The 14,462-nt window shown below is 45.0% G+C and overlaps 1 protein-coding gene and 1 long non-coding RNA gene across 15 annotated transcripts in view; one reads left to right on the forward strand and one right to left on the reverse strand.

The window, feature by feature from the left end:
* FGF1 (fibroblast growth factor 1) overlaps positions 1-14,462 on the forward strand; it is a 107,639-nt gene that overhangs the window by 79,907 nt on the left and 13,270 nt on the right. For 12 of the 13 annotated variants that reach the window (XM_008014790.3, XM_038006624.2, XM_008014799.3 and 9 more), the window contains one exon: positions 5,517-5,719. In XM_008014790.3, the coding sequence (XP_008012981.2) occupies positions 5,551-5,719 (169 nt within the window). In that variant the 5' untranslated portion in view covers positions 5,517-5,550. Of the gene's footprint in view, positions 1-5,516; positions 5,720-14,462 lie in introns of those variants that run through there. The other variant, XM_073010607.1, reaches the window with a different exon arrangement.
* LOC103244713 (uncharacterized) overlaps positions 1-14,462 on the reverse strand; it is a 301,134-nt gene that overhangs the window by 72,974 nt on the left and 213,698 nt on the right. The window lies entirely within an intron of this gene.

Below are 14,462 nucleotides of genomic sequence, written 5' to 3' on the forward strand. Positions count from 1 at the left end.
GATTTATTTTGGCCACCCAATTTTGAGCAATTTTTTTACTTTATTTCCTTTTTTTCTTTTTCTGGATTATTTTGGAATAGCACAGGGTTTTTTTGTTTTTGTTTTTTGTTTTTTCTTGAGACGGAGTTACGCTGTTGCTGCTCAGGCTGGAGTACAATGCTGCAATCTCAGCTCACCACAACCTTTGCCTCCCGGGTTCCAGCGATTCTCCTGCCTCAGCCTCCTGAGTAGCTGGGATTACAGGCATGCGCCACCACGCCCGGATAATTTTGTATTTTTAGTAGAGATGGGGTTTCCCCATGTTGGTCAGGCTGGTCACGAAGATAGGCACAGTTTTATTTATTCCACCTTATTCCCCTTGCCCCTACCAGTTGCTGCTTGGACTAAATACATTCTATTTATTTTCTTTTACTAGTTACCTTTAACATTTAACATGTATATTTGACTTAACAAAAATTAAAGTTAATATCTCTAAGGAAGAGTTAAGATTTTGGGTGATGCCATTCATATAGCCACAGGGAGCAAGGACTTAGAGCATATTTGGAACCAAAGCTAAGGCCTGTTTTGTATGTGCTGGGTTTGAGGATACATCCAATTATCACCTTAGCAGGTGTCTGTCTACACATCTACCTTCAGGGGCTTTATACACTTTGCAAAATATCCTCCTTCATGGGTATTCCACATTGCTTACATAGTGACAGGGATTAAAAACAAAACTAAAAAATAAATGTCAGTGTTTGCCTTCCTTTGATTCTTAACACATCACCGTCTTTCCTTCCAGCTTAGTTTCCAGGGACAAGCCAAGCACAAATGTCTCCTAGAAATAATGGGCTTTGCAAATAACTATAATAACTATATAGTAACTGTCACTATATTAACTGTCGATAAGCTGAGAACTGAGTCTGAAATGCAGACCAGGATTTTTTTCTTACATAACCATGGCTTACCTTTGCGTCCATCTTCTCTGCTATGTTTGTGGCTTACATCACAGGGGGAGGAGCTTAGCTCATTTCTGCCAAATATGGGAATGAAAAACTTCTATTTTCAAACCAATTAAAAAATCATTTTAAATTAAGCATTTAGTCACAGCTGACTTAGATCACACCAGACTCCAACTAGTTCAACATAACCAATTACTACTATCTCCTATAGGTCAGGTCCCATTTTTCAAATGCTGTATGAATATTGTACCCATTTAATCCTTCAGACGACTGTGTGAGAGGCAGGCTGAGAATTATTAGAGGAAACATCTCAGAAGGAGCGAATGACTCGCCAAGGTTCCCAGAGCCAAAGTGATTGCTTACTATCCACATCCTGTTCGTGTGTCAGAGTTCAGGTTCCCTTCCAGAGGCCACAGCTGACAAAGTATGTCAGCCTTAACACAGATGTTCCAATAGGCTCGGCGTTCCTCTAACCTGGGTGTCACTGATAAATCAAAAAAATCATCTGGATTTCCTAAAATCTCCCCAGTGCTCCAAATCTCAAAGGGCTGGGCTTCATGCACTATGATAACATGGAGTTCGCTGGGCTTGATCTTCTCCATTTCCCAACACAACATAGACAATCCCCTTCTCTGACAGCCACTAAAAGGAAAATAGTAACAAGAAGCAGAGCTTATAAATTTCCATTACACTTAATGCCTGATTTCACTTAGTTAATGGATTCATTTATTAAAGCAATTTGTATAAATCTCCAAGGGCCTGCTAAGGTTGCTGCCTTATGGTTTTATCACGTCATATACTTCCTTTATTTCTAGCCTTTAACAAATAGTGTGGATTGGCAAGGAACTTTGAACCAACTACTGCTCAAACTATAGGTAAATTACAAATAAAGTTTAAAATAAGGGCTTTTCATGCCCCAGGGGTTTCCTTTAGCAACAAAAAGGGATTTCATTTTTTGTATGTTTCAGCTGAGTCATCAATCCCAGCTACCATTGTCTGTCAGTTTCATGTTGACTCCAGGCTTATTTTCAGGAGCCTACTTGTCTCCTTCAGGTTTTCAGGCATGGATATGAAGGGTTTGGGGAGCCATCTGACATCAGTATAGGCACCCTCATGACGGTCCCTCTCACTGAGGGGAGCAGGCAGACAGCAGAGGTGTGGCCTTGTATAACTGCAGGTACACTGTGGTCAGGAGGGAGGGGTCCCTGAGGACCTGCTGGGCTCTGGCCGAGGTCAGTTAGCCAGTGAGAACTCCACAATGATTAAGTCTGGGCTGTATGGCTCATACACACATGATCTAGAATCTAGGTGGATCTAGAAGAAAGGCCATTCTTTTTTTTTTTCTTTTGAGATGGAGTCTCGCTCTGTTGCACAGGCTGGAGTACAATGGCTCAATCTTGGCTCACTGCAACTGCTGTCTCCCAGGTTCAAGCAATTCTCCTGCCTCAGCCTCCTGAGCAGCTGGGACTACAGGCACGCATCACCACGCCTGGCTAATTTTTGTATTTTTGGTAGAGATGGGTTTTTGCCATGTTAGCCAGGCTGATCTTGAACGCTTGACCTCCAGTGATCTACCTGCCTTGACCTCCCAAATTGCTAGGATTATAGGCATGAGCCACCATGCCTGGCCTAAAAGGCCATTCTTAACATGAAATTGCCCCACAATCAGAAGCAAATGGGGACCTACACCGGAGGAAGTCAGAGACAAGGAGAAACAAAATTCAGCCCACCTGAGATTGACAATACAAATGACTATCTGTTCAGTTAAGTGGCAACCACTAGTATATAATTATTGTCTCCTATACCAAATGAAGTACATAACTTAGGAAGTGCTTGGAAAAAATAAATGAAAGAAAAAATTCATTATCTCTTAGTTGTACTTTAAGGAAGGGGAATCTGGTGATGGTTGTGTGCTAATGGAGAGGTGAGGCATAAAGGTATCCACATTGGGAAGAGCTAAATTGCTTTACTTTAGAAGTGGATCCAGAAGGGAGTGGAGTGAGAAGTTAGAGTGAGAGGCTGGGTGGAGAGAGGAGTGAGTGGAGAGACAGACGAAGAGACAAAGGGAGAGAGAGTAAGAGAGCCAGAGGTGGGCACAGAAGGACTTAGAGGCTTATGGATAAGAGAGAAGGTTTGGAAGAGACAGTGAGGATGGAGAGAGATTGTACTACGCAAGATAAACTCTGCAATCCTCTCTGTGAAATTGACATAAATAAAATTATATATATGTAATATTATATTTATTTTCTGTCTGTTGCTGTATTATGCGAAAAGAATTGATCAAAGTTTCACCATATGGGATGAAGGGGACATTTGGGACGGTCTGACTTTAAATATAGTTTATATGGTATATGCAAAATTCTCTTTGGGGTTCTTGGAGGCACCTCCAACAGTAGCTCAAACCAGGGACAATGGCGGGCCCATGTGGCAGCAGAGTGGGAAAAATGTACCAGACATGTTAAAAATGCCAGGAGCAGAGAAAACGGATGGAGGCTTCCAACATGAGCCCTCATTTTAAAGTCCTAAGGACAAATTATTGTAATTGGTGTCAATTTATGAGGGAACTGTCTCCTATGACAGCAGCTCCACAAGGCTGCTGCAGGCACTGACGGATGGTTAGTGCAGGGAAGACAGCGTAGCTGCTGGTCTTCCATGATGCTCACGAAGCTGCTGGGGTGGGCTTCTCCTGGAGAAGAAGGAGATGCACGGAGTCCTGTTTCATGGATGACATGGGGGCAAAAGGAGAGGCTGTTGGTGGAGACCAGCCAACCTTTGGATCACAAATGAATAAATATATGAATGACAAGTTAATGGTGGCAGATGTACACGCCAGGCAATGGGTGAAAACCCCACTTCTCATAAAAAGACTAGTGTTGATAAAGTCACTAAACCTTTTCATGGTGATCAAGAGAAAAATGGGGCTTTCTGTTCCCAGATTCCTTTTGTGGTTCAGCTCCATTGCTTACTAGCTGTTGCCCTTGGGCAGGTCACTGAACATCTCTAAGCTTTGGTTTTATTTTATTAAAACTGAGGATAATATTAGTGTCCACTTCAAAGGATTATGGTGAGATTACTTGAGATAACCTGTAGCCCAAAATATATTAATGATGAGGATGATGATTTTCATTCTAAGACCACTTGGTAATCAATATGTATTGATGATCACATTCACTACACACACTTACAAAGTGCAGCTCCCAGGCCGGGCACGGTAGCTCATGCCTGTAATCCCAGCACTTTGGGAGGCCGAGGCAGGCAGATCATGACGTCAGGAGTTCAAGACCAGCCTGGCCAATATGGTGAAACCCCATTTCTACTAAAAATACAAAACTTAGCCAGGCATGGCGGTGCACTCCTGTAATCCCAGCTACCTGGGATTAAGGCAGGAGAATTGCTTGAACCGGGACCTGGGAGGCAAAGGTTGCGGCAAGCCGAGATCGTGCCACTGCACTCCAGCCTGGGCTGCAGAGAGAGACTCCATCTCAAAAAATAAAAATAAAAATAAAATTTTAAAAAGGTGCAGCTCCCATGTTAGTTTCCTGGTCTCTTTTTGGCCTCTTTCTTTTCAGTCACCAGCACTTCCTTCTCCTAAATGGTGGGGCAAGTATATGTTTTAACCAATTCTAATGCTCATTGGTTTTGTTTTTTAATCCTCTGAGGTGTAAGTGATGCATTTTCACATTAATAATATAATAACTCTATATATTGTATATAGTGGCTACATATAATGTTAAAGGTATATTATATATAACGTGGTGGTTTCTGTGTTCTATCACACATTAGAAAATAGCTAGGATGAAAACAGCCTGTGTGCAAGGGACAGACCCACCTCTCTGTGCCACATGAAGCTATGTGGAAGCCGTGGAATGGGCAGGGACCAGGCACAGTCTTCATAATTGGTCTCGTAACATTTCCTTTGATGTGGTGTTTGCCCTTTACAAACCCCACTTACTCCCACTCTGTGCCTTTTTCCCGGGTTCCAGCTCTGTTTCCCACAGTCAATCCAGAAGGTTGCCTTAACATACTAAGCCTTTGCTGTCCCTGTTGTGTCCCTGAAAGGCCTCCTGTGCCTTTGGCTACAGGTCCTGAATGTCCAGGCCATCTGTGCTATCTGCTTCGCTGTACCTCATCAAGACAGCGTGAGGGTGGAGGGCAGAACCTTGGTCCTGGCCTCTTAGCTTTTGTGGGTTTCAGCCAGACCCTGGGTGTTATTTTAGTGCAACTTTGGTGTTTAATTTGAGGATGTGTGTGGACCAGAAGGAGGGACCAAAACATGATTTTTTTTCCCCTTGGTCAAATGATTAAATTTGAAGTTCTAAAAAATGCACACTTTGGTCCAAAGCTGTGTCCAACTGGGAAGAGAGAAATGCCCTGGAAACCCCTCCCAGACCTGGGACCATCCTTCCTTAACCACCAGCCGCCCCACAGGCCTGCGGACTGCGGGCATCACCTGGGCAGGCTGTGCTTACTCACCACCCAGGAGCCCTGTGCCCTGAAGCTGTCCTTCCTCTCTTCAAAGTGCATTTTGTGCCTTTGCTGGAAGAACCGACTACAGGTTTGTTCAATTTCTTACAGTCTTGAAAGCGCCACAAGCAGCAGCTGCTGAGCCATGGCTGAAGGGGAAATCACCACGTTCACAGCCCTGACCGAGAAGTTTAATCTGCCTCCAGGGAATTACAAGAAGCCCAAACTTCTCTACTGTAGCAACGGGGGCCACTTCTTGAGGATCCTTCCGGATGGCACAGTGGATGGGACAAGGGACAGGAGCGACCAGCACAGTAAGCTCATCTCTATGGCACCCCCTTCCCTTTCTGACATCTTCTGTAGTCAAGGTGGGAGGAAGGTGCATATTTAAGTATGGGTACTTGCTTCTCCAAGGTTCTATTCAGGCGTGACACATTCAGAGGTGGAGTCACATAAATGTGTAGAATGTCTGGGTTTGGAAAATAGGGAGTTGTGGGGGCCACCACTTACCCAAACGTGTCCTATTTCAAGTTTTTTAAAGCACTCTCTGCTGACCCAACAGAACTGGCTGCCGGTGCTCGATCCCTGTGTGTTTTCCCAGGTTTCTGTAACTAGTGAAGGATCTGGCCCCGAAGGCTAGTCAGGGGTCTGCATGCTCCATGATGGGATGAACCAGACGGGCATGGCGGTAAATCCTGCACAGAGATGTGGGCTCCGTTTCAAGTCAACTGACTCTCCTGGTTATGTTTCCACTGGGCTTGATTTGTGAAATCCTAGTTCATAATCGTAGTCTTACACATCATAAATTACGCAGCTTTCCCTCTGCGTATCACGCAGATGTGGCTGTGGTAACCAGCAGAGGTAAAGTCATTCTCCAGACCTTATAGAAACTGGAGAGTAGGAGCGACTAGCGCCAAATGCTGAATATCTCTTCCAGCACTTCCTGGCAGCCCGAGTCTCAGAGGTGTTGATAAATGAAGGTATGACTCTGGAGAAAAGAATCTTCTTGACTCTCTAAGTATAAAAAAATCTCTTCCTTCTGCTTTGATACTTCTGGCACTGGTGTGTATGTTTGATATTAGGTGTCCAGGTCCTATCGTGATGTCATCTGAGATTCCCTGAGTCCCACTGCCGCATCAGAGGTTACAAAGAAGCCTAAAGCCAGATCCAGTCCCTGCTTAGAGGGTCAGCAATCTCAAGAGTCAAACATAAAACAAATCAAGAGAAGGAAAATCAGGAGACACAGAAGAAGCCAGGCAGGCAGGAAGTTTCTGTAGGACTGGCTTTAAAATGCAATACAAAACACTCACTTTGACATGATGGTTTATATATCAGGTGGTCTTAATTATTCATGGACCATGCACCAGAGGTTGCAGGTTCTAAGCACAAATGACCACTTCACTGGTGCTCACGCTCTACCCTCAGATGCACGGGTAATGGAGATGGACGCTGACGTTTACACACGAGGTGACATTGTTCCTTCCTCCCCACCCACCACACAGACCCTTGAGATGAGGAGCAGGAAGGCTGACGCTGGGGCTTGCAGCTGCAGAATTAGCTCTTTTGGGCTTTGTTTTGATGGTTTATCTTCAAATGGGCTTGCTGAATGCCTTATTCTCAGTGAAAAAACAGGTGTCAGAATGAGGCAAAAAAAGGACTCTAGTTTGTTAAAAAGCATACATAAGCAATGTTCACTGCAAATTAGCAAACATAGATTGTAGTCCATTGTGTCAGGCATGATACACAATTCATGTGATCTGCCCCACAGAACACAAGGGAACAAGCTTTAATTCCTCTGGGTTTTAAGTGTTCCTAATACATCTTACCAATTTTCTGAAAAAGTAGGGAATGCTCTCCGGTCCTCAGAACCCAGGAGGAAAGACAAGCTTCGTGATATGTTCCTTGGGGTTAAGCTAGCTCTTCTGGGAAACCTTGACTTCTGGAGTGACAAGAGGCTCCAATACTGGAATTTCTGTAGCAATGGAAAATGGCTTCCTTGTTGTCATTCCATCATTAGCAAAACAGACTGCACTCTGGGTGTGTAACGCTGGCACAACTTCTGGAGTCCACAGTGGATTTGGCCGCCTGACTTAGGATGTCAGGAACCCCTAGAAAGGAGCACAACGTAGCCCTGGGAGTGCAGGTGAGGATTTCTGCATTCAAGGAACGCCAGATTATTTTCCAAGTGAACTGGGGCAACTGCACCTTTCTGTCCTCACTTTTCTCATTTGTACAAAAAGAATACTAATATTCCTTGCCTCACAGGTTTCTTGGGAGGGTTAAATGAGATAATATAGTGAGAGTTCTTGGCACAGTGGCTGGCACAGAGGAACAGCACAGCACGTGTTGGTTCATATTGCAGTTATCATCATCGAGCCTTCTATATAATCAGCCTAGCATATGGTAACAGAGGGTCGTATTTAAGGACCTTCCAGACTCTTCTTTTTTACAGTATTGCCACCCAGGAAAGCCAAGGGGCTTTGGATTCAGGGTCTGTCTGCCAACACTCGGAGTTGTTGTGTGGGCCTATCATTTGCTTGCTCTGAACTAAGAACAAGGACCAAGAGGACAGAGATCAGAGTAAGTGGGGTGGGTGGTCAGAAGCCCATCCCTGTACCTGTCATTACTGGAACTGGATATTCCGCTGCAGAGTCAGCAGGCTCCAGTTCAAGCCTACTCTGCCCCTTTCTACCTGGAGCAGCCCTGGACAATTAACATTCTTACCATTATGCATTCTTTCTGTTTGCAAACTCTGCAAGAGAAGCTTCAAGCCCCCCAGCCCTAGGACTCTTCCAGTCCTTTCCTAACTAGAAATTTAAGTGTCTCCAGTGTTCCCAACTAATTTTCAGGAAAATCGTTTAATCTCGCTGAGACTCAGTTTCTTCACCTGTGGAATGGAATGGCAGCATTGCCTAGTGTGCCTCATAAGGGCGAAACTTCTATTTACTAGGATTCTGCAGGTGAGAGGCGTCCTGGGCACGGAGGTACTCCCTGAATGTGGTTCTGTCGCCCTCTTCTGCCCAGTGGTGGTACTGCCAAAGCCCTTCTGAGTTTCAAGGGTTATTCAGAAACAGAATTGCCTCGGCCAGGCATGAGGCGGATGCTCCCTGGCTACATGTGATCCGCACGGCCTGGCAAGGAGATATTTTCGATTCTTTGATCACTAGTTTGAGCATAGTTAGAGACTGAGGTGACAGAGTCACATGTTAAGACTTCCTTCAGAAAGAGCGTTGCTAAAAGCCAATCGAAAAATTTAAACAAATCACACAAGATAGAACCGTATGCCTTTGAGCTCTACAAGGCAGAAATAACTCCTTTCAGGGCTTCTCTTTGTCCCAAGGTCATTGATCTTTCCTGGGCAAGTGTATCTTCTTCCTCCCTCAAGGAGAATGAGTTTCCAAGTACCTAACCTTTCTTATAGTGGTATAACCCTAGGGCAGACGCTTGTGTGGGGGCCATTCGAATAGAGACCTGAGTAAAATGTCTCTACTGGTGGACTTCTGGCCTGCAGAGAAGATGGTTTTGGTTTGTCCCATTACCATTCTTCAGATCACTGCTGCAGGCAATTACCAATATGGACTGTGGACACTGGTTACGCTGCCATGCTAGGAAGGCCGGGCAGAATCAGCCAGGGAGTGCCGCATAGATCCCAGGGCTGATGGGCACAGTTTGTGAGAAGGTTCATGTTGGCCCCTAAGCTTCAGCTCAGGAAGACACATAAATGGTGTCACCATGAGAGGGGGAGGTCCTGGAAGAGGATCAGGTCTGGTGGAAGATGGCCAGTTCCATTTTGGACACAAGCATTTGAAGAGTGTCTCATGTACCATGCAGCCGTCCTTGGGGTTATAATTCTCCATTTATTTGTGCAGTTATTTAATGGTTTTCCCTCCTACTGGACTCCTAGAGGATAAGGACTTTGTCTCTTATTGCTCAACACCACAAACTTTGTGTCTAGCACATTGCCTGCCACTTGGTAAAATGCCCAGTAAACATTAATTTTATAAGTGACTGAACTGTATTGGTGGCAGCTAAATTCAAAGTCAACAATATATTCAATAAACATCTACGAGCCCTGATATATGCTGGGCATTGTGTTGAACTCCTCCACTTCCACCTAACCACAACCTTGAGAGGTTACTAATTATCATCACTCTGAGAACGCTGCAGCTGACAGGCGTGACCAGCTCCTAACTGGGAGGGCTTGGCACCGACCACATCTTCTGCTTCCAGGACTAAGGCTCCTTCCGTATCCCACCACCACCTGACACCAACATCATGACAGCGGTTCCGCCCCACAAACTGATTCAATACACACATCTGTGCTGTGGGTCAGATGGGTGGAGGTCAGGTCCCAACACTGCTATTTACCAGCTGTGTCATCCTGGGAATGGAATGGCAGCATTGTGCCTCAATGTGCCTCAGTTTCCTTGTTTTAAAAGCAAGAATGACAACAGCACCCACTCATCGGAACGTGGGAGTTTTCATGTGATAATGTTTGTAAGAGTGTTTAGCACACTGCTAGGCACATAAGTGCTCCCAAAAAATGATATTGATCATCATTCTTCTGGGATTCCTGAGCCTTCCTCACCTAACCACCTGACCTGTCAAGTCTGTTAGATTAAGTGAATGCTATGCTTACTCGCAGAACTGAGGGTGACTCTTTGTCCCAGCTTCTCTGGCACTACCTGGGTTGAAGCCCCTGAGGCCTGACACAGAGGCACAATGTGCCCAGGCACAGATGCAGCAAGCCCCGCTCCATCTCACTCCTCTGGCAGGGCAAGTCTGCTCTGTGTTTGATTCTGATCTTTCTGGGGAGTTTCCTCTCTGGTGAAGGGGGACCATGACTTATCCCTCAATGGGATTATTAACTGGAACAATAATTAGAGAATAATTTCCTTATGAGCATTCCAAACCTGCAGCTGCCTGCCATAGCCCACAACCCCTCACCTCCCCAAGCACGCAAGAAGCTACGTGGGGAGCAGAATTACGGGCACCACTCACTGCACAAATGGAAACGTTCTTAGGCAAAGTGCGTGCCAATCAAATATTTATAAATCAAGCCACATCCTAAAGGCAGTAGCAGAATTCACTGGTCAAAACAATCCTACCTTGCAGCCCTTTCTAAAGGGCAGGTTCCTCTTCATGAAATGCCTCCTGCCCTGTTACTTTAGGGGAGTCCAGACTTCTATTCTCTGGTTGGGATCACTCAGCACCTAGCGGGTAAGGCACTGTATTCCCCACCAGCATAGACCCGAAGTCAAAACAGCTTTTCAAATGACTCCTATGGGGAGAGCTGGACCCCACTGCCAGAAGTCAGAGAGAGGGGAAGGTCTCCAGGCAGGAATGCACTCCACACCAGGGTTCTCTCGCCTCGGTCACACGTGATGGAAAGGACTCCTTGCCCTCCTCCCCACAACCCTCATCTGATTACACAGAGGATTTTTATATATAAACTTTAAAATACACACACACACACGCATAATATATAATATATAAACTATATATAATATATACATATATGTCATTCAGTCTCTGGACTGTATCAAAATTTTCCAGGCACCTTTTTTAGATCTTACAGAAGCAGACAACTTTTAAGATAAGGGTTTTTTCCATATATGTATTTACATGTGTGTGTGTATATATATTTATATATAGATGTGTGTATATATATATGTGTGTGTGTGTGTGGGTGTGTGGGTGTATTTTTTTAAATACTGGAATTATTTTCCCCCAAATTCGATTTTTCCCCTTCTCTGTCTTTCTCTAATGTTTTACCAATCCCGGCTTGTGGCTACATTTTAATTATAAATGCCACTGACATAAAACAACCTCACCAAGTTCTGAATGAAGCTGACCTCACTTTGGGTAAACACGGCAAAGGACGGGAAGTCTCCAACCCAGAATAAACCAGGCACATAATCTCTCTTGGCCTCTCTTTGGAGAGCAGAGGTGGAAAGCAGGCTTAGAGGCCATGGACAGACATGCTACAGAAGCAGAACCTCTCTTTCCAGGCATTTTCCTCATTGAATGCACCAGTTGTGGTCTTATCTTTACATTTTCCTGGGATGGGACAGGCAGATGCTAGGATAGCTTGGGGCTCAGAAACAGGGTGCAATACCTCAAAGTTGACTTCTCTTGGCACTGGCAGGCTCATAACCCTTTTTCCTTCTTTTTACCTTTGGAAAGTAAGGGATTGCTGTTCTTATGTGAACAAACTACTGCTAAGACCTAATGGAAGGCTTTGGGAAGCAGAGGAGAAAACCAAAGCTACGAACTTAGTTCCTCAGACAAAAGGTGTGAACACCTAGTTGGGGGCTAGCACAGCCATGCAAAAGCTCTGGGCTCCCCTTTATGTAGGTTTCCCAGGTATGCAGGGACTCGTGAACCAGTTTAAATAATGAGCATGGGACAAGGAAGACCATGACCCACGAAGGTGAGTCTGCACATTTCAGTTTCATTGACATATAGTTCTGAGAAATAGGCCATCCCCAAACCAATACTTCTTAACTCATTCCTAGTAAAGGAACAGGACTCTGGATTCTACTGGGGGCACATACAGTCACAAATCCACCGAGCAAACACTTCCAGCCCTCTGCCCGTACATTTTTATAATGCTTTATCTAAGTTTGAATTTCTCCAAGAAATTTCTATCATTAGAGTACTTTTTTAAAAGTTGCTTTCCATCTCTTCAGCTAAATTCATCGTTAATGTCCCCATTTCAGAGGGGAAATGTCCTGAGGACCATGGACATGTCTTGTTTTTCAAAAAGTACTTGCCCCTTCATCCCTGAGATGCTTGAGAGACAAAGACCTTCCTATTCATAGATAGCAAGTCCTAGATCCCTGGATGGGATAAAGAAGAGATGCTTGCTCCTCCTGATTTGCTCTGTGCGCTAACCTGGTCGGGGTGTATTGAAAAAGGGAGTGGACAGAGAAGTTAGAGCTTTAGAGGGTCCTCATCCACCCTCCTGCCTCCCTAGTTCTCCTGCGTCCCAGTCTGCCCCCAAGAAGACCCAGCTTTTATGAGTACTTATGCTCAGGTCTAGATGCAACATGGACTCATGCCTAAGCTAGGTCATAAAACATCTCAGGGGTCACAAGGAACAAAAAGTGGGAGTCTTGGCCAGCTCTGAGTGTCCCATTGACTATGAACGGAGCTTTAACACATCAGCTACCATTCTAAAAGGTATGAAGGAGAATCAGGGGAGATCATTAGCAAATCCCTGATGAAAATTTTGTAAAATACACAAAACAATATACATAGTTCATGTATATGTAGTAAAATAGAAAACTATGCACTAGATATAGACTAAACATCAGGAATCCCATCACCTAGAGTCCTCTGGTGTCAGCAGCTGGCTGTTCTTACCTCAGAACTGTTTATAAAGAAATAGAGTTAGGATGAAGGAAACATTTCCTCAATTCCTCTCCCAGTCTTAGTTCCTCTTATCCTTCCCAAAGCAGCTACTTGTATGAATTTGGTCAGTATCTGGTGCACAGTTTTATATTTTAGTACAGATATATTCATGAGCTACATATGTTGTATTGTGTTCTTTTTTTTCTTTTCTTGAGACGGAATCTCACTCCGTCGCCAGGCTGGAGTGCAGTGGCGCCATCTTGGCTCACTGCAACCTCCACCTCCCGGGTTCAAGCAATTCTCTTGCCTCAGCCTCCCGAGTAGCTGTGATTACAGGAACCCACCACCACGCCTGGCTAAATTTTTTTGTATTTTTAGTAGAGACGGGGTTTCACCGGCTGGTCTTGATCTTCTGACCTTGTGATCTACCTGCCTCAGCCTCCCAAATGTATTGTGTTTTTTAATACAATTTTCATCAAGGATTTACTGTATTCTCCCACTGTAGTTTTTTTTTTTTTCACTGTATGTTATATTCTGCCTTTCTTTGAAAGGGAATTTTTTTTTAAAAAACCACACACACACACACACACACAGAGAGATGAAGAGAGGAAGAATGTTGCAGTTTTTGTGCTTTTGTTTGCTTTTAGCTCAAAAACAAGTGGAGCTTTTGTTATTGCGTTGCTGTATCACTCAGAGTTCATTTGTCTGTATCCCTAATCATGCGGAAGCCCCGAGTGCAGGGACCATGCCTGGCACTGAACGTAAGTCCCAGCACCTAGTAGATGAATATGTGTTGACTGAATGGTTCTCCGTCCCCCGACCCTGAGCTGCTACCTGAGGAAGGAGCTGCTGCTGTGTGGCCAGCCCCTCCCTCTCTTCCCAAGGCCCCCCTTTCTCATGCTCTCTCCTTCCTTGCCCGTCCTCAGCAGCAGCTGCAAGAGGATGTAGGTCTGGAAAACTGGAATGAAGTCACACTAGAGAGCTGGACACCTAGCCAGCTACACGAGCTGCTCAGCCTGGGTGTTGCTCCTTCCTGCCAGCCCTACTTGCAGAAGGATATATGTTTAGGAAACTTAGCCAGAAAGAAATCTAGTGAAAATGAGCTATGAAACTTGGACATCCTGGAGAAATAATATTTACAGAGGAAACTCTTGAGACGAACTCTCACCGGCGCAACAACCCTGGTGTCGGGACTCATGGCTGAGGGCTGAAGTCATGTGCTAAGCAGGCCTCTGGCTCTTGTTTACCTCTAGGAGGCCTCTTCATGGCCATGATGGAACTCCACAGATGGCAAAGCCAAGCCTGTTCAGCCCCATGGCCAGACAAGCGGGTGCTATTGAAGGCAGCAAAACAGAAAAGCGTAGGAAATGAAAAGCTTTTAAAAAATCTTCCTTGATTGGCCAGGCACGGTGGCTCGCGCCTATAATCCCAACATTTTGGGAGGCCGAAGGGGGGTGGATAACTGTGGTCAGGAGTTTGAGACCATCCTGGCCAACATGGTGAAACTCCGTCTCTACTAAAAATACAAAAAAAAAGGAAAAAAAAAACACTAGCCGGGCACGATGGTGCGTGCCTGTAATCCCAGCTACCTGGGAGGCTGAGACAGGAGAATCACTTGAACCTGGGAGGTAGAGGTTGTAGTGAGCCGAGATCGCGCCACAGCACTCCAGCCTGGGGAACAGAGTGAAACTCCATCTTAGA

The sequence above is a fragment of the Chlorocebus sabaeus genome, chromosome 23 (assembly GCF_047675955.1).
Source record: "Chlorocebus sabaeus isolate Y175 chromosome 23, mChlSab1.0.hap1, whole genome shotgun sequence".
Lineage (NCBI taxonomy): Eukaryota > Metazoa > Chordata > Mammalia > Primates > Cercopithecidae > Chlorocebus > Chlorocebus sabaeus.